Consider the following 21,093-nt stretch of genomic DNA (forward strand, 5'->3'; position numbering starts at 1 on the left):
TTGCCATTTCCTTCTCCAATGCATGAAAGTGAAAAGTGAAAGCGAAGTCGCTCAGTCGTGTTGGACTCTTAGTGACCCCATGGACTGCAGCCCACCAGGCTCCTCCATCCATGGGATTTTCTAAGCAAGAGTACTGGAGTGGGGTGCCATTGCTTTCTCCAATGTAATATATAAATCTTGACAATTAGGGACCTCCCCGGGGATCTAGTAGTTAAGATTCTGAGTTTCTACCGCAGGGGGCAGAGATTCCATCCGTGGCTGGGGATCTAAGATCCCACATGCCATGGGGTGCAGGCCAAAAAAAAAAAAAAATCTTGACAATTAAAAATTGTCAATGTATGAAAATTTACCTTTAAAAAAAAGAGGTAAAGAGCAAAATACCTGAGTGGATATGGGAGATGAATGTAGGTATAGAGGAAACAAGAATGGTTGAATGTAGCTAATTGTTGAAGCTGAATGATGGACACAAGGGAGTTCACTATGCTATTCTCTTGATTGTATGTTTGAAATTTTCCATATTAAAAATTTCCCATATTAAACAGTTAATTCCCCTCATAAAAGAGAAATCAGGTATTGATAATACTTGTTAATATTTGCTGAGTACTTTTCCCTGGCATATTCTTAAGTATTCATGGTCTCTGTCACATTTGATTTTTACAACTACCTTGAGGTTGTTTTACATTTTACAGATAAAGGAAATAAAAAAATTGGGGCTTAGAAACTAAAAATTGGGTGAAGTAACTTGCAAAAAGTCATTCTGCTAGTAAATGACAGCCAGAATTTAAATTCAAGCAGAGTGACTCTAGGTTCATGAGCTTATTTTAACTGTTTATTCAGTCTTTTCCTTTTTCCTAGCTTCATCTCACTTCTTGGGAATTTGGGACTCTATTCCTCAATTTTCCTCTACTTATCAGCTATTGGCTTCTGGGTAAATCATTTAACCTGACTGACCTTCAATTCCTCATGGATGAAATGATAAATTTTTACTACTCCCACGCATAGGGGAGTAAAACTGAACTACTCCATAGAGGTTAAAAGTAACGCATGTAATGCACTTGGTATATGGCAAGTCCCCCACAATTGCCGTTTATTTTTATATACACATAATCCTTTACTCTGAAACAGCAGGAGCAGAAAACTAAGGACCTTTCCTTGTTATAGAAAGCTCTCAGAAGCACATAGTGTCAGAACTGTTTTATGTGCTCAATAAGAAAACAAGGAACCAGAGAGATGAAGCATTTTTAAATTTCATGTATTTTCTGTAGATGCATTTGAGGAACCTACAGTGTCCAAATAAAGGCAGCTGGTTTGAGTGCTAAAAGCCATCGGTAATTATAGTGGTTTGGTTAGAATTCTCTAATGATGTACACTTCTTTTTCCCCATGGCACAAAGCTGTCTGTTGTTGAAGACTCTTAGGATGGATGTCAGTGACTTTATGTATGGCACATTGAGCTTTCTCTCCCATGGCACAGGGCTTGATGTCAGCAGCTTTGGGGCAACTTTGATCAATGAGTATAGAGAATGGAAACATTAAAGCCAAAAAATGGAGACGCTGATCCCAGGAATATATAAAGAGAACTAAGTTAATATTCTGATGCTAACCTTCCTGCCCTTTGACTAAGCCTTTGGAGGATGATTTAAAATGACCATAAAAGCACATTCCAAATGACTCCTGGGCAAGTCTGTATTCAGACATCCAAGAAGCTGTGTCTAAGTGTTTTTAATTGCGTGTATCTTCTTGCTAGAAGCAAAAGAACGTGAGATTTTGTCCTCACACTGTGAATATCTTTTCTCTATGGGAAGGAAAAGCAACTTTTGGTGTATCTCAGCCTCCGGAACTTACTAAATGATTTGCATTCCTTCCCCAGATGGTTGAATATTTTAAATTGTTCTTGTATTCATCCATTTTATAAACACTAGTAGGTGTCTACTATGTGCCAGGCACTGGCCTGAGCTCTAGGGCATCCTGAAATCGACAAAAAGTCCTTGCTCTTAAAGGCATTTTGATATTTGGGGGAATTTATCTGTAGTAGAATATTTATTTTAGTAATTATCTGCTGCTTACAGTAGTTATGACAAATGTGAAGTGAAGTGAAGTCGCTCAGTCGTATCTGACTGTTTGCGACCCCATGGACCATAACCTACCAGGCTCCCTTGTCCATGGGATTTTCCAGGCAAGAGTACTGGAGTGGGTTGCCATTTCCTTCTCCAGGGCATCTTCTTCCCAACCCAGCGATCGAACGCAGGTCTCCCACATTTCAGGCAGACGCTTTACCGTCTGAGCCACCAGGGAAGCTAGTAGACAAACGTAGACAGCGTATTAAAAAGCAGAGACATCACTTTACCAACAAAGGTCCATATAGTCAAAGCTATGGTTTTTTCAGTAGTCATGTACAGATGTGAGAGTTGGACTATAAAGAAGCCTAAGCACTGAAGAACTGATGCTTTTGAACTGTGATGCCAGAGAAGACTCTTGAGAGTCCCTTTGACAGCAAAGAGATCAAACCAGTCAATCCTAAAGGAAATCAACCCTGAATATTCATTGGAAGGGCTGATGCTGAAGCTGAAGCTCCAACACTTTGGCCACCTGATGTGAAGAGCCAACTCATTAGAAAAGACCCTGATGCTGGGAAAGATTGAGGGCAGGAGGAGAAGGGGGCAACAGAGGATGAGATGGTTGGACGGCATCTCTAATGCAATGGACATGAGTCTGAGCAGACTCTGCGAGATAGTGAAGGACAGGGAATCCTGGTGTGCTGCAGTACATGGGGTTGCAAAGAGGTGGACAGAACCTAGCAAGTAAACAACTACAGTGGCTATGAGATGAGCAAGGTAATAGTACTAAATTTGGAAACAAGACCAGGAATAACTGTTTTGTTGGAGTCAGCAGATAGCTGTCTGAAAGTGCTTTTTTTTTTTTTGGTAAGTGCTTTTGAAACAAGAGTTCTATTTATGGGGGGAAAGAAGCCTATTCTTCCTCCTATGGTCTTATGTAAAGGAATTATATCCCAGCCACCTCATTGCCAAACCAGAAACTATGAGGTATTGGCAGTGGTTCAGCTCACAAATGACTGGTTCCAGGAAGTCTTCCCTAGCCCTAGGCTAAGTTAGTGATACTTATGAAAACAGAACCACATTGTAGTCTGATCACTTGTTGACTTTTTTTAATTTCCTGGGACTGTACTCTTTCTTCTTCTGATCTACATAGAGTAGTATAATGCCTGGCAAACATGTAGATGCCCAATACATGTTTGAATGAATGAGTAATTGAATGAATGTGGTATGATATGGCATAATATGACCAGAATATAGCTAGTGCAAATTAGAATAAATTAAAGATACAGGTGTTTCTCTTGGAGGAGCAGCAAGGAGAGAGTTCAGGTCTAGTTACAGTTACTAGAAACTCGTTCATTGGGAGATCAGAGTTAAGAGGCAAGAAATCTAGTGTCTTGTTCAGTCACTCAGTTGTGTCTGCTCCTTGCGACCTCATAGACTGCAGCACCCTAGGGTTCCCTGTCCTTCACCATTTCCCAGAGTTTGCTGAAACTCATGTCCATTGAGTTGATCATGCCATCCAACCATCTCATTCTCTGTCATCCCTTTCTCCTCCTGCCTTCAATCTTTCCTAGCATCAGGGTCTTTTGTAATGAGTCAGCTCTTCACATCAGGTGACCAAAGTGTTGGAACTTCTGCTTCAACATTAGTCCTTCTAATGAATATTCAGGGTTGATTTCCTTTAGGATTGATTGGTTTGATCTCCCTGTAGTCCAAGGGGCTCTCAAGAGTCTTCTCCAACAGTTTGAAAAGCAGTATTTCTTCGGTGCTCAGCCTTTTTTATGGTCCAACTTTCACATCTGTACATGACTACTGGGGATATCATAGCTTGGACTATACGGACCTTTGACAGCAAAGTATCTAGATGGAAACATTTGATAGAAGAATAACATAGAGTGGAAAAAGCATATACTTCCTTCTCAGAGAAACATCTGTCTGTTGGTGAGGGATGGAGATCTTGGGGTATGGAAGAGAAAATCAGGTAAGAGCAGAATTATGCAAATAAACACATCACAAAGGAAAGACTAATGAACTAGTTTTAGAACAAATTTAGAATAGTTTTAAAAGTAAGTTTATAGCTATAGTAAAATAAGTATTTTCAACCACAATTTCATGTAAATATTGAAAACTTTTTTCTTTACCTTACCTTCACGTGCAGAAGTTGGTTGTCAGCTGCTATGAGCTGATTAAGGTTCTCCAGTATTTCTAAGTCTCTTATGTCATCAATATTATTATTGCTGATATTCAATATAGAGAGGGATTTCTGTAAGAAAAGGAACTAATTTAGGATTAATAAATAATCTACTTAAATGTTATATGTAGAAACCAGAAATCCTAATCTGTGAAAAATTTTAAATTGATCAGTTCAGCCTGTTTTTCTCTTTAGACAAGAAAATAAAAATCCTTGGAAATTTTGTTTTTATGCCATTTCTTTTTCTGATGAAACTTTTAGGACTATAGTAATTGTAATGTAATTTACTATTTTTGTCTAAAGTTCCTTCATAAATCCGATTTTTCTCTTCCAAGATATGAGAGAAATTTATAGATAGAGGCCAAGAAAGAAGGAAAGAGAGAAAAAAGATGTCCCAATAAGCAAATAATACATTGTAGAAAAAATGCTTGTTTTAGTTTAAGCAAATTATCCTTTTGTATTAAATATCACTAAGATTAGTGAGAAACAGTTTTCATCTTTGTTTTTCTAAATAGGAAACGTGATCAAGAATTGAAAGAATATCTTGTTTGTATTTTTATCTGTATCTCTCCATATAGTTTTCTCTTGGTAATTTGTATGTTCAGGAGCCAGGTAAAAAAATAATTACCAATTAATAAGAACTTCAAAATCAGCTGTTAATGAGGACATAAGTATATAATAGAGCAACACTAAGTCAGAGGCATCTAAACTCTTAAGGCCCAGGATTCTCTACCAAGATGGAGACAACTCACTCAGGTATCCCACCTTTAGAGAAGATACTTCCTGATACTTTTCAGGACTTGAAGTATAGCTTTAAAAGTATGCCTTACATATAGGATTTCAGAACCTGCCTGAATCTATGCCAAAATGAGCAAGCAAAAGTGTTTTCAGCGGCAATTTGTAATAGAACTAGCCATTCCCACAGTGGGGTAAGTCTACTTGGTTCAGCTGAGGTTGAGCTGAAACATAGTTGTCTCTATAGGAGAGTAGGGAGGATAGGACAGAAATCAGGTCACTCCTTTCTTTTTCAATTTAAAGCATTACCCAGGACTTCCCTGGTGGTCCAGTGGTTAAGACTCCATGCTCCCATTGTAGGGGAAAGTGAAAGGGTTAGTAGCTCAGTTATATCCGACTCTTTGCGACCCCATGGACTGTAGCCCGGTAGGCTCCTCCTTCCATGGAATTTTCCAGGCAAGAATACTGGAGTTGGTAGCCATTCCCTTCTCCAGGGGATCTTCACCACCCAGGGATTGAACCTAGGTCTCCTGCATTGCAGGCAGATTCTTTACTGTCTGAGCCACCAAGGAAGCCCCAGTGTAGGGGGCCTGGGGTTCAATCCCTGGACAGGGAACTAGATTTCCCATGCCACAACTAAGATCCCATGTGCTGCAACTAAGGCCCAGTGCAGCCAAATAAATTATGTAGGAAAAATTAGTTTTAGCCCTCAAATTCTCAACTGACCATATAAACATGCACAGTATGTACAACATCCAGATAAACCTTCACTACCTTCCTTTTTTTTCATTATAACCATTGGTCACTATAGTCTTTGTCAGAATACTCAAATGCAGCCTTACTGCCAGAGAATGAAGGGTTCTTGGATCAAACACGAGCTTTTCTCCAAGGGGAAGCCTCTGACTCTCAACATGAAGCTCTCTTAGTCCTTCTAGTCCTTCTAACCCTTCTATGACAGCAATGTAATTGCCTCCCAGATATCTGCAAAATATAAAACAAAATTTTAAGTAGGCATTCTGAGATATCATGGTCTATATGTATGATTAAACATAACAAAATCATTGAACTATTTGAAAATTATACAGTTGACCAATGAATATTGGGTGTGTGTATGGGGTCTGGTTAGGGACACTGACCTTCATGCAGTGAAATTTGCATATCACTTACAGTGGGCACTCTTTATCCCTGATTACTTCATATTTGCAGATCTACCAACTGGACCATGGACCATGTAGCTCTATAGTGTTTTCTCCTGAAAAACCTCAGTAGTCAAAGGTCATCTGTACATGCAGAATGTTCTTTTTGTATTGAATCAGTGAAAGGTTGGTTTATTTGAGTCTTACAATTAATTAATTCTGAGAAATGTTCATTTTTAAAATGAGAGAACTGGACTAGTCCTCTCTATCAGTGCTCCTCTTGTGTTAGAGTGCCTAAGAGTCGTCTGGGTTATAGGTTTAAAAATGATTTCTGAGCCTAACTGCCAGAGATTCTGATTTGGTTACCTAGGTTGGAACCCAGAAATCTGCATTTTAAAAATTGATATATAGTAGATTTACAGTATTGTGTTAGTTTGAGGTGTACAGCAAAGTGATCCAATTATATATATATATATATTTTTTTCAGATTGTTTTTCCGTTATGGGTTATTACAAGATATTGAACATAGTTCCCTGTGTTATATAGTAAATCCTTTTTGCCTATCTGTTTTATACAGCAATATGAAGTTTTAATAAGCATCTCTCACCTTAATTTTTCCCCCCATTCTGAGACCTTGGCATGCTTTTTGGAAAGCAGTGATAGTTTTTCCAGTATGGGGAAATTGGATCCATTGGGCCCCATTGTTTAATTAAAATCATAGGCAGTAATGCCTTTTACAGTCAAATCTACATCAACATTATCAGTTCTATGACCCTGCCCTTTTGAGATGTGTGACTCTGAAAGGCACAGAACTCATTTGGGTTCCATGGACACTTTTTTCACCAGTTGAGCCTAAATAAGCATGTTTTAGATATCCCTATAAGCCCTTGAGACAACTCACCTTCCTGCAAAAGAAGCATACCAGGGCTTACAGAACACACATTATTGAGTATTACATAGATAACAGCAATACTGCAGAGGAATAAAAATGGGGCAGATAAAGGAAATGCTTGCATGCAAAAATATTACTGTAATGATGACAATTACATTACTGAGAAATAAAAGCACTTACAGTTTTTCCAGTTTCTTTAATGACCTGAGGTTCTCTATACATGAAATACAATTGTTTTGTAGGTATAAGTGGGTCAGATTGGTGGCATAATTCAGGTTAGTGATTTGACTAATGCGGTTATCATACAAATATAAAACACTAAGATTTTTACAAAGAGAGAGATCTTCCTAAAAGGAAAACAAAAACAGATCATACTTAATTTCTTATGAAAACTTAGAGGGTCGTTTTCAAGAAAGCTTTTCACTCAACCATTCTACACATTTCATTAAGGTTAATATAAAAGAACAGAATTCCCCCATTCTTAGCATAGTCAATATAAGACCAGAATGATTACAGTATTAGTTCTAGGCTTTAGTATTCTGTAACCTTATCAATAAAATTGTCTTTGCTAAGGAAGGTTTTCCCAGTGCAAGCAGTTTTCCTTGGAAACAGACTCCTCTGGAAGTTAAAGCATCTAACCAATTATTGCTTCAATGTTATGAATCAGGGCTTAATCTTTCTGTAGGATTGGAAATAAACTGTGTGGTTTGTGATACTGAAAAACCACTGGAAATCATCTAGATATAAAAGAACAATGGATTAATAAGCTATAATAATGCTATTAAAGGGAATACCATTCAGTTCAGTTTAGTTCAGTTACTCAGTCGTGTCCAACTCTTTGCTCCCATGAATCCCAGGCCTCCCTGTCCATCACCAGCTCCCGGAGTTCACTCAGACTCACGTCCATCGAGTCAGTGATGCCATCCAGCCATCTCATCCTTTGTCGTCCCTTTCTCCTCCTGCCCCCAATCCCTCCCAGCATCAGAGGACCTTGCTTCTATCATTAAATATCCTTTAAATTTCTCTACTAATATCTTGTAGATCTCATTAAAAAATTAAAACATTACATTCAATATGACCCATTATTGTAAAACTATATGACTATATGTATAGTATGTATAAGGGGCTTCCCTGGTGGCTCAGGTGGTAGAGAATTTGCTGGGGTAATTGGAGAGACCTGGGTTCGATTCCTGGATTGAGAAAAATCCCCTGAAGAAGGGAATGGCTACCCACACCAGTATTCTTGTCTGGAGAATCCCATGGACAGAGGAGCCTGGTGGACTACAGTCCAGGGGGTCAAGAGAGTTGGACAGGACTGACTAACACTTATGTCTAGAAAAAAAAGGGAGAAAGGACACATCACCCTTGGTTTTCTCTATGTGAAAGAATTACAAGTCAATTTATTTCTTTTTTATGTCTTTATATAAATGAACACTACTTACTTTTGAAGGTAAGAAAATACTTAAAGATATTTTAAAGAGTCTATCATTTTTTGTGTTGTGGTAGAGTTAGAGTAAGTAGGCAAGAGGTAGGAGTGAAATTCTGCTAAAAAATATCCCAGCTTTCATTAAGTTAAGATCTTTTAAAATACAGCCACATCTTGGTAACTAGTTGGATATACCAATTTCTATATTTTACATTGCTAATTATATAAAAATAAATAATTTCAGAGTTCTTACAATTGCATCTATATTTTTATCTGAAAAATTTATATGAGTTATTTTCTTCAGGTATTGTAGAGTGTTTTCTTCTTTTCGGGGTTTAAGATTGCTGTTCTTGGCAATTAGATCCAAGGTCAGTCGAACCATGACTTCTCTGTAAATCAAACTCTTGGCAATAGCTCTCTTCTGATAACCATGTTAAGAAGCAGTTTAAGTATTGTTTTATGCCCAACTTTCTAAAAAGCAAAGAAAAAAAGGAGTATTATGTACACAGCAATTTAGGAAAAATTACTTTGACTTTTTAATATATAAAACTATTGATAAAGTAGTTCACAAGCAGTTTTAGGGTTATGTTTTTTCTAAGTTTATAGTTTTAATTCTTTTCATAAAAAGATATAAAATACCAAAATTAAATTACAGTGCATATTCAGTTTTACTTTTAAATCTTTTACTCTCCCTAGTGTTGACTTGTTATTGTGGGTGGATCATTTTTCTCTCTTTGAGTTGAAAAAGACCTCAGTATCATTTAGTGTTCTCCTACGAAGAAATTAAGGGCCAGAGATTTGTCTCAAACCAATCAAGTTAGTGACAGTTGAAAATGAGACCAGGCCTCCTGGCTCTTTTTTCTGTAGTACCTTAGTACCATAGTACATTAGTAACCAAAATCAGAACACATGGTATGAAAACCTTTAGTGTATTCATAGGACAGTGGTGAAAATACTTCTAGATAAGACCAAAATGTGCAAAGCAAAACTTTAATATATTTAGAAGGAAATATAGGTCTTTCTCTTAAAATTAGGATACGGATGGAGTTAACTTATATTTTACAAAAAGCATAAAACACGAACAAAACATTTCTTGATACATTTTACTACATTAAAAAAAATATAGCTTCTGCTTATAATATCTCTCCACCTTGATTAGTCTTGGTTCCTAACTCTTTTTTTCTTTTCTTTTCCAATTTTTTTATTGTGGCCAAATACAAAGTTTATCATCTTTACCATTTCATAAGTGTACAGTTCAGTTTTACTAAATATATTTATAATGTACAGCCATTGCCATAGTCTATCTCTAGCATTCTTTTCAGTTTGTAAAACTGAAATTCTATTCCTGTTAAACGATAACTCCCTATGCTCACCTGTCTTCCATGGCCCAGGCAACCACCATTCTACTTGGTCTCTATGATTTTGATGATTCTAAGAACCTCATATAAGTGGAATAATATTTTATTTTTGTGACTGGCTTATTTCACTTAGCGTAATGTCCTCAATGTCACTGACTCAATGGACATGAGTTTGGGTAAACTCCGGGAGTTGGGGATGGACAGGAAGGCCTGGCGTGCTGCAGTTCATGGGGTCTCAAAGAGTCGGACGCGACTGAGTGACTGAACTGAACTGAACTGAATGTCCTCAATATTCATCCTTGTTGTAATGTAAGTCAGAAGTTCCTTCCTTTTTTTACTATTGAATAATATTCCATTATATATGTATACTAGATCTTGTTTACCATTCACCCATCTATGGACATTTGAGTTGATTCTGTGTTTTAACTATTGTGAATAATGCTGCTGTGAACATGGGTGTACAAATATCTCTTTGAGATTCTGTTTTTAATTCTTTTTGGTATATGTATGTAAGCAGAATTGCTGGATCATATGGTAATTCTACTTTTGATTTTTTGAGTAACTGCTATTGTTTTCCACAGTAGATTTACCATTTTACATTACAACCAACTGCACAAGAGTTCCAGTAACTCACGTTCTTGCTAACACTTGTTATTTGTATTTTTTTTTATTTTACTTTACAATTCTATACTGGTTTTGCCATACATTGATATGAATCCAGCACAGGTGTACATGTGTTCCCAAACATGAACCCCCCTCCCACCCCCCTCCCCACAACATCTCTCTGGGTCATCCCTGTGTACCAGCCCCAAGCATGCCGTATCCTGCATCGGACATAGACTGGTGATTCGATTCTTACGTGATATTATACATGTTTCAATGCCATTCTCCCAAATCATCTCACCCTCTCCCTCTCCCTCTGAGTCCAAAAGTCCGCTATACACATCTGTGTATTTTTTGCTGTCCTGCATACAGGGTCATCATTGCCATCTTTCTAAATTCCATATATATGTGTTAGTATACTGTATTGGTGTTTTTCTTTCTGGCTTACTTCACTCTGTATAATTGGCTCCAGTTTCATCCATCTCATCAGAACTGATTCAAATGTATTTTTAATGGCTGAGTAATACTCCATTGTGTATATGTACCACAGCTTTCTTATCCATTCATCTGCTGATGGACATCTAGGTTGTTTCCATGTCCTGGCTATTATAAACAGTGCTGCGATGAACATTGGGGTACATGTGTCTCTTTCTATTCTGGTTTCCTTGAAATCAAAGAGGACACTAATAGACGGAGAAATATACCATGTTCATGGATCGGAAGAATCAATATAGTGAAAATGAGTATACTATCCAAAGCAATTTACAAATTCAATGCAATCCCTATCAAGCTACCAGCGATATTTTTCACAGAACTAGAACAAATAATTTCAAGATTTGTATGGAAATACAAAAAACCTCGAATAGCCAAAGCAATCTTGAGAAAGAAGAATGGAACTGGAGGAACCAACTTGCCTGACTTCAGGCTCTACTACAAAGCCACAGTCATCAAGACAGTATGGTATTGGCACAAAGACAGAAATATAGATCAATGGAACAAAATAGAAAGCCCAGAGATAAATCCACACACATATGGACACCTTATCTTTGACAAAGGAGGCAAGAATATACAATGGAGTAAAGACAGTCTCTTTAACAAGTGGTGCTGGGAAAACTGGTCAACCACTTGTAAAAGAATGAAACTAGATCACTTTCTAACACCGCACACAAAGATAAACTCAAAATGGATTAAAGATCTAAATGTAAGACCAGAAACTATAAAACTCCTAGAGGAGAACATAGGCAAAACACTCTCCGACATAAACCACAGCAGGATCCTCTATGATCCACCTCCCAGAATTCTGGAAATAAAAGCAAAAATAAACAAATGGGACCTAATTAAAATTAAAAGCTTCTGTTATTTGTATTTTTAATAGTATCCATCCTAATGGGCTTGAGGTAGTATCTCATTGTAGTTTCAATACTCATTTCCCTAATTAGTGATGTTGAGCTTCTTTTTATGTGCTTATTGGCCATTTGCCTATATTCTTTGCAGAAATGTATTCAAGTCCTTTGCCCATTTTTAATCAGGTTGTTTTCTTATTGAGTTGTAGACCCCTATCAGATGTATGATTTACAAACAGTTTCATGTTCTTTGTCCATTTGAGATTTAAGAGTTCTCTACATATTCTGGATATCAATTTCTTATCAGATATATTGCTTGCAAGTATTTTCTCCCATTCTCTGTATTGTCTTTTTACTCTGTTGATAGCACAAATTTTAAATATTTTCATGAAATATAATAATTTGCCTACTTTTTATCCTGTTGCCTGTTTTGTTGATGTCATTTCTAAGAAATCATTCCCAAATCCAATATCGTGGAGCTTTTGCTCTTTGTTTTCTTCTAAGAGTTTTATAGTTTCAGGTCTTACATTAAGGTCTTTGATCTATTTTGAGTTAATCTTTGATTTGATGTTAAATGGGCTTCCCTGGTGGCTCAGAGGTTAAAGCGTTTGCCTGCAATGAGGGAGACCTGGCTTCGATCCCTGGGTTGGGAAGATCCCCTGGAGAAGGATGTGGCAAACCACTCCAGTATTCTTGCCTGGAAAATCCCATGGACGGAGGAGCCTTGTGGGCTACAATCCATGGGGTCGCAAAGAGTCGGACACGACTGAACGACTTCACTTCGCTAACATCATTCTTTGCATGTGGATATACAACTTTCCCAGCTTCATTTGTTGAAAAGACTGTCCTTTCCCCATTGAATGATCTTGACACCCATGTCAAAAATCATTTGACTGTATATGTGAGGATTTATTTATATTTTATTCCATTGGTTTATGTCTGTCTTTATTCCAGTACCATGCTGTTTTGATTGCTATAACTTTGCAGTAATCAGGAAGTGCAAGTCCTCTAGCTTTGTTCTTTTTCAAAATTGTTTTGGATATTTGGATCTCTTGAGTTCCTTATGAATTTTAGGATGCATTTTTCTATTTCTTAAACACACACACACACACACACACACACACACACACACACACCCATCATTGGGGTTTAGATAAGGCTTGCAATAAGTCTATAGATTGTTTTGGGTATTACTGACATCTTAACAATGTTAAGTCTTCCAGGCCATGAAGAAGGGATATGTTTTCATTTACTTCTGTCTCTTAAATTATTTTCCAGCAGTGTTGTATAGTTTTCAGTGTATAAATCTTTCACCTTTTTGGTTAATTCCTAAGTGTTTTATTCTTTCTGATGCTTCTTTAAATGGAATTAAAAAAAATTCCTTTTCAGGTTGTTGTTTGTGTATAGATATGCAACTGATATTTGTTGACTTTTTATCTTGCTACTTTGCTGAATTCATTTATTAGTTCTAACATTTGTGTTATGCATATATATAATCTTTAGTGTTTCTATGGTTTAGATCCTATTACCTGCAAACAGAGATAATTTTACTTCATCTTTTCCATTTTGGATGACTTTTATTTCTTTTTCCTGCCAAATGTTTCTGGCTAGTACTTCCAGTGTGCTGTTGAATACAAGTGTTGAAAGTGAGCATTCTTGCCTTAGAGGAAATGCTTTCAGTCTTTCATTATTAAGTCTGATGTTCACTTTGAGTTTTTCATATGTGGCTTTGATTATGTCTAGGTAGTTTCCTTCTATTACTAGTTAGTTGAGTATTTTTATTGTGAAAATTTAGGTTGTTGAATTTTGTCAAATGTTCTTTCTTTCATTCTGTTAATATAAAATATTATGTAAATCAGTTTTTATATGTTGACCATCCTTGTATTCTAGGGATATATCCCACTTATTCATGGTATATAATCTTTTTAATATGCTGCTGAATTTGGTTTGGTCGTGTTTTGTTGAGCGTTTTGCATCAGTGCTTGTAAGGGATATTGATCTGTAATTTTCTTTTTTTTTTTTTCAGGCTTTTGCATCTTCTCAATTTTTTCTTTTCTTTAACTTTTTATTTGGTTTGGGGTGTAACGGATTTAACTAACAATGTTGTGATAGTTTTAGGTGAACAGCAAAGGGATTCAGTCATACATATACATGTGTAGTTTTCTTTTGTTGCAATGTCTTTGATTTTTGTATCACAGTAACGCTGGCCTCACAGAATGAGTAAGAATGTGTTCCTTTCTCCTCCAAGTTTTGGAAAACTTGGAGAAGATTTGGTGTTTTTCTTAAAATGGTTGGTTGAATTCACCAGTGAAGCCATCAGAGCCAAGGCTTTTCTTTGTTGGGAGATTTTTGATTACTGATTCAATTTTCTCCCTAGTTACATGTCTATTCAGATTTTCTATTTCTCTGTGATTTAGTATTGGTAGATTTTATGTTTCTAGGATTTTTTTCTATGTAATCTAGGTTATCCAGTTTTTGACATACAGTTGTTTATAGTATTCTCACAATACTTTTCATTTCTGTAGATTGATAGTAATGTCCCCACTTTCATTTCTCACTTTAGTTCTTCGTGTCTTTTTTTTCCTTCTTAGTCTATCTAGCTAAAAGTTTGTTAATTTTGTTGATCTTTTGGTTTTGGTTTCATTGGTTTTCTCTGTCTTATATTCTCTATTTCATTTATCTGTGCTCTAATCTTCATCATTTTCTTCTTTCTACTAGCCTTAGTTTAATTATTTTTCTAGCTCCTTTAGTTGTAAAGTTAGCCTGTTGATTTGAGATCTTTCATGATTTTCCTGTCAGCATTTATAGCTATAAATTTCCCTTAGTATCAATTTTATAGTGTCCCATGAGTTTTGATATGTTGTGTTTTTCATTTTCATTCATCTGTAAGTATTTTCTAATTTCTCTTGTGATTTCCTTTTTGATTCATTTGTGTGTTGCTTGTTGTTAATTTTCCAATTTTCTTTTTGTTACTGATTTTTTACTTCATACCATTATGGTTAGAGAAGATACTTTGTATGACATCTATCTTTTAGAATCTATCAATTTGTGGACTAACATATGGTTTACCCTAGAAAATGTCCCATGTGCATTTTGGAAAAATGTGTGCGCTGTTGTTGTTGGGTGGAACATTCTATGTATTTATATGTATATATAGAACCAGTTATTTTATGATGTTATTTACAACCTCTATTTCTTTACTTCTGTCTGGTTTTATCCATACTGAAAGCAGAATATTGAATACTGAAAGCAGAATTAGTACTGTAGGATTATCTGTTTATCTTTTCAGCTGTCAGTTTTTACTTCATATGTTTTGATAGCTTCTCATTAGGTGCAAAAATGTTTGTCTCTGTCATCTTGTTATTTATTTTCTATATGCCATATAGCTTTCTGCCCCTTGTTTTCTGCTTTCCTGTCTTATTTTTTTGTTGAGTTGATTTTTTGTAGTAAAACTAAATTCCTTTCTCATTTTCTTTTGTGTATATTCCAGAGCTGTTTTCTTTATGATTACCATGGGGATTACATTTACCATCCTAAAGTTATATCACTCTAATTTGAATATGTGCCAGCTTAACTTAAATAAAGGGGCTCCCCCAGTGGCTTAGAGGTAAAGAGTCTGCCTGCAATGCAGGAGACACTGGAGACATGGGTTCAATCCCTAGGTCAAGAAGATCCCCTGGAGAAGGAAATGGCAACCCATCCCAGTAGTCTTGCCTGAAAAATCCCATGAACAGAGAAGCCTGGTGGGCTACTGTCCATGGAGTTACAAAGAGTGAGACATGATTGAGCAGCTAAGCACAACTTAAATAATATGTAAAACTCTGTTCCTTTATAGCTCTCGCCCTACTTTTTTTGATTGTTGTCACAAAATTACCTTTTTATACACAGTGTACCTAAAAACATAAACCAATAATTCTTTTAAATATATTAATTACTTAAATTATATAATAAAATATGGAGAGTTAAAAACTGAAGTTACAATAATACTAGATTTTAGACTCATGTTTTAAAACATATTAGTCTCTTGAGTCACATGGAAAAACAAAAAGTGCAATTACTAATCACGGTTACAAAAATTCCAGCTTTTATGATTGTCCATGTATTTACCTTTGTTGAGATCTTAGTTTCTTCATATGGCTTCGAATTACTATCTTCAAATCACTAACTAGTGTTCTTTCATTTTACCTTGCTGGACTCCCTATTGCAGGGCAGGTCTAGTGCAGTGAGCTCCCTCAGCTTTCATTTACCTGGAAATGTATTTTTGCCTGACTTTTGAAGAACAGTTTTGCCAATACTGGATTCTTTTTTTCTTTAGCTCTTTGAATATATATGCCCACTGTCTTCTGACCTGAACATTTCTGATGAATAATGTGTGGATAATCTTATTAGGGGTTCCTTGTATGTAATGAGTTATTTCTTGCTGCATTTAAGATTTAAGATTTGTCTTTTGAAAGTTTGATTATAATGTGTCTCAGTGTGGGTCTCTTGAGTACATCTTACTTGGGAGTTCAGTGAGCTGCTTGCATGTTTTGATCATGTTTTTCATCAAGTTAGGAAAGGTTTCAGCCATTATTTCTTCAAATATTCTCTCTACTCAATCCTCCCTCTCTCCCCTCCTTCTTTCTTTCCTCCTGCTCTCCTTTCTGGGACTCCCACAAAGCATATATTGGTCTGTGTGATGCTGTATCACAAGTCCCTTAGACTCCATTCACTTTTCTCAGTATTTTTCTTTTTCTATTCCTAGACTCAATAATTTTCATGGTCCTCTTTTCAAGTTCATTGGCTGATTCTTATGCCTGTTAAAATCAGCCTTTGAAACCCACACATGAATTTTTCATTTCAGTTATTGTACTTTTCAGCTCCAGGATTCCTTTTTAGGCTTTCTACCTTTCATTGATATCTCCATTTTGTTCATGTATCATTTTCTTGACTTTCTCTACCTCTTTAGTTTTTTGAGCATCTTTAAGACAGTTGTTTTAAAGTCTTTGTCTAGTATATCTGCTATCAGGTCTCTTTCTGGGACAATCTCTGATTATTTTTTAATAGACCATACTTTCCTGTTTCTTTGTATACTTTTGTTTGTTGTTGAAAACTGGACATTTTAATCTAATAATATTGTAGCTCTGAAAATCAGATTCTCCTCCTTCTCTAGAATTTATGGTTTGTTATTATTGTTTTTGGTTTTTTGATTGTTACAGACTATTTCTGTGCTGGGGATCAGCCTGAGGTGTAAACTTAGGTCTTCTCAGGTGTTTCCTGAGTCTGAAACCTTTCTCTTGGCATGTACAGGGCAGTTTCTGGTTTTCCCTTTATGTGCAGCTGCTTTTGAATGGCCTAGTGTTTTAATGTCTTGTTCCAAAAAAGGAAAAAAGAGAAAAATAAATGGAAGTTAGTGGAAAGGGAGGCAGTAGCCCTTTAAATCCCCCGGAAAGTCATTTCAGTCAGAGGGAGTGGGGTTTGTAAGAGTGGGGAGAGGTGCCACCTCTTTGTCTGCATCTCTGTAACCAGAAGCAGCAGTCAGTGATAGGAGGGCAGATCCTCCATATTTGGTGGATAGTATGCTTTCTGCCCACCTGGTCCCTGTAAGCTGTGTGCAAGATGCTACAGAAACCCCTGCCCAGCTTCCTGCACAGGGTTGGGTCTGGGGGATGGGTAGCTATTGCAGAGGTAAGATCTGAAATTGACTGAAATGAACCACATTTTATGCAGCAGACTCCAGCATTCTAAAATAGTTACAGTGGACATGTTCTACCCATGTAGCTGCTGTTTAGGCTCCCTATTCTGCTGCAGTTCTGGAATCCTTGCCTCCTTAACTCTTTCATATACATGTAAAAAAAAAATCAACTTATCATGTTCCATAAAAAAATCTCAGAATTTTATTAGGAATTGCATTGAATTTAGAAATAATTAGTGAAGCACTAACACCTGGGCTTCTTAGGTGGCTCAGTGGTAAAGAATCTACTTGCCACTGTAAGGACACACAGGAGATGCAGGTTTGATTCCTGGATCAGGAAGATCCCCTGGAGAAGGAAATGGCAACCCCCGCCAGTGTTCTTGCCTGGAGAATCCCATGTACAGAGGAGCCTGGTGGGCTACAGTCCACAGGGTCTCAAAGAGTCAGACACAACTGAGCAGGCACGCATGCACACAACATCTCTCTGAATGATCTTTTCCATTACTATGGTATATGTCTCCATTTTAGAAGTATTTCTTTAAATGACTTTCAATAGTTTTATAATTTTCCTCTAATTAAGGCCACACATAAGGTTTCTTTTTTTTTTGAGTCATTTTTAGGGATCAAATATTTTTGTTTATATTGTAAATGTCATTCTTTTAGGAATTATATTCTCTGTACCTAATGTGTTGAAATGCACTGTTTTAAAAATATTTAAAATATTTTAAAAATATGATTTCTTTGGCCCATATCTTAAAATTCTAGAAACTTTCCTAGAAACTTCAAATACATTTTCTACACTGATAACTATGGTAAAAATGTATATCATAGAGAGGTTATACAACCCAAGGTTTTTCCCTTACAGCTGAGGCAGGGACTGCTATACAGGTGGCCATGCAGGAGCAGCCCTATACTATGAAGGAAGTGATGTCCCTTGAGAGTGACTTCGACTCATGGGAGACAGGCACCATGAATGACTTCTCCCTCCCCTCCCCCCAAGTACTTTTAGGAGACACATCCTTCTGGGTTATACACTCTCTTAATTTGCTCTCCTTCCATCTCTTAGTCCTTTCCTGCCTCTCTCCTGCTTCCCTGAGATTACAACCCCTGCAAAAATGTTATCACATGAGTTTTTCCTTCAGGCTCTGTTTTCTAACCTGGGCTAAAACATAAATTTTGGATCATCTGGATCTTCATGAATGACCATGCTATAAATGGACTTTGTCTCTACATTCCAGTGCACAAGTTGGTGTTTGTACAGAAATTAATTTCCTCAGAGAACTAGAAAAGGAAAGAGGCTAACGTCATATATAAGTGAAGTATGTATTAAACCAGAGGAATGCCAATGGACCTCATCAACAAGTCATAGGCAAGCTTCCCAGGGGTTTGAATATGGAAAGGGAGAGGATTGAATCAACCAGTAACACAATAATAGAGACTGTTGATTCAAAAGAATGTGCATTGTAGCAATCAGATCCGCAAGAGAGGATTTGGTTTCATCAAAACACCACCGCTGATCTCCTGAATAGAATATCCACCTTTATTGGTTCTATAGTTTGTTTTAGAGAAATTATAAGCTTCAGGAGTTTAAACTGAACCTAGTTTGGATTTGAATACACTTTAGAACAATATAATAAAAATAGTTATGTCAACATTTGTGAGATGTCCCTGATTTTCTTTTAAAAGAGCGTCATTATTTTCTAAAGTTTTGTAAACTGCTTTTTCATAATTTATCCCAGCTATATATCTGTTATCTCAGGTATCCACTTGCTAGGATGTCTCTATCTCCCCAGATCACTAGTGGGGACAGCTTAAAGTGAAAGTGAAGTTGCTCAGTCGTGTCCGACTCTTTGTGACCCCATGGACTGTAGCCTACCAGGCTCCTCCGTCCATGGAATTTTCCAGGCAAGAGTACTGGAGTCAGTTGTCATTTCCTTCTCCAGGGGATCTTCCCAACCCAGGGACTGAACCCTGGTCTCTTGCATTGTAGGTAAATGCTTTTACCATCTGAGCCACCAGGGACATTAGCTTCGACCTGCTCTATTACAAGTGCTTGGGGAATCCACTTTAGTAGACCCCTTGACTTTTATCGTTTTGGGCTCCAGCAGGTTAGGCCAGATGCAGGGGACCGTTCTGAATTCAGTTTGTATATTTTCCCTTGCTGCTGCTGCTAAGTCACTTCAGTCATGTCCTACTCTGTGTGACCCCATAGACGGCATCCCACTAGGCTCTGCCGTCCCTGGGATTCTCCAGGCAAGAACACTGGAGTGGGTTGCCATTTCCTTCTTCAATACATGAAAGTGAAAAGTGAAAGTGAAGCCACTCAGAAGGGAAAGCCTCATACCTGGCAGTCTACAGCTTCTGAGTTTGGAGCTACCTATTAGAAGCTGTAGACTGCCAGGTATGAGGCTTTCCCTTTTTCAAACCCACAGATCCCGCTCCCTCAGCTTCGCAGCTACCCCTCCACCCTTGTCTCCCTGTCCTAGAGCTGTTTCCCAACCTTGCCTGATTCTAGCCCTCGGTTTGAAATACAGACTTTAAGACTTTTTTTCTGGAAATTCTAGATATCTGGAGAAAAGGGTTAGGAACCCGCATTTTAACAAGTGCTCCAGGAAAGTCTCACAGGCAGGCAAGTTTGAGAAACATGGCTCTACGGCTTCCTCGGTTCCCACACTTCGCCCTAGAAGGCATCTCACCGTTCGTGGGACGCGCCAGGTCGGTAACTCAGGTTTGGTGAATGTCGCGGGTGCCAGCCTCCTCCCTGGTGCGGTTGCTGAGCAACCAGACAGACGCTCCTGGTCGGCTGCGGCTCACGGGAAACGTCGCAGGCTCTCTGGAAGCGCGCTCCTCTGTGACCATGCGCCGACCTCCCTCCTCTGTGACATAGCAGCCGGGGGTTGATGGGTATCCGCGAGGCAGAGTCCGAGTGGATGTCGGTTAGCAGAATGAGGCCGTAAAGCATCGGTCACATTACTGTTTTTGTGGACCAGAACAGTTTTTGGCAGGTCACCATTTCCCCCTACTGGATTCTCCTTGCCATCAGCTTTGAACGTTTCAGTGCGGTTACCACGTTTCCCCAATAATAGGGCAGGAAAGGAATTGTCTGAAAGTATAGCCCATACTTCACCTTTCCTCTGATAAAATCTAAACTCTTTAGGGTGACTGTCCAGTCCGTTTATAATGACCAGTTTCACTGCTTGCCTCTTGCTCTCTTCAGTATTTATGGTTTGGCATTCGGCCCTGTATGCCCTGTTCTAAAAAAAGAAAGTTTATCCCTTACTCCTTAATTCTTATTTTGCCTTTTGAGATTCAAGGAATCAGCTTGGAATTAGCACATTTTTTTTTTTCCTGAAGCCTAATAGGCTCTCAGTCTTGTTAAGTGATACTTTTATCTATCCCCCACCCCCGACCGACTGGGATGTGGTAACTTCTTTAGTATAGCACAAACACACTACAATATGTTTGTTACCCATATCTCCAATAAGATAGTAAATTCTTTGGGGGTAAAGATTATGTTTTTTACCTTGCTATTCCCAGGACCTGGCAAAATGTCTTGTACCTTAACAGTCACCCCCAAGTATTTAGAAAATACATAATGTACAAATGAAGGAGAAGAAGAAAAATAGAACAAGAAACTGACATTGACAATAGAAAGACTAGGGCTCATTCAGTTCACTTG

The 21,093-nt window shown here is 37.5% G+C and overlaps 1 protein-coding gene across 2 annotated transcripts in view; it reads right to left on the reverse strand.

Moving 5' to 3' along the window:
* Positions 1 to 20,286, reverse strand: part of PPP1R42 (protein phosphatase 1 regulatory subunit 42) — a 47,879-nt gene extending 27,593 nt beyond the window's left edge. Inside the window, exons 1-5 of one of the 2 annotated variants that reach the window (XM_040261324.1) lie at positions 20,111 to 20,286; positions 8,690 to 8,907; positions 7,191 to 7,357; positions 5,825 to 5,963; positions 4,203 to 4,319 (exon numbers count right to left, since the gene is read on the reverse strand). In XM_040261324.1, the coding sequence (XP_040117258.1) occupies positions 4,203 to 4,319; positions 5,825 to 5,963; positions 7,191 to 7,357; positions 8,690 to 8,818 (552 nt within the window). In that variant the 5' untranslated portion in view covers positions 8,819 to 8,907; positions 20,111 to 20,286. The remainder of the gene's footprint in view (positions 1 to 4,202; positions 4,320 to 5,824; positions 5,964 to 7,190; positions 7,358 to 8,689; positions 8,908 to 20,110) is intronic. The other variant, XM_040261323.1, reaches the window with a different exon arrangement.
* Between the last annotated feature and the right edge of the window lie 807 nt (positions 20,287 to 21,093).

Source organism: Oryx dammah, unplaced genomic scaffold, assembly GCF_014754425.2.
Source record: "Oryx dammah isolate SB20612 unplaced genomic scaffold, SCBI_Odam_1.1 HiC_scaffold_19, whole genome shotgun sequence".
NCBI lineage: Eukaryota > Metazoa > Chordata > Mammalia > Artiodactyla > Bovidae > Oryx > Oryx dammah.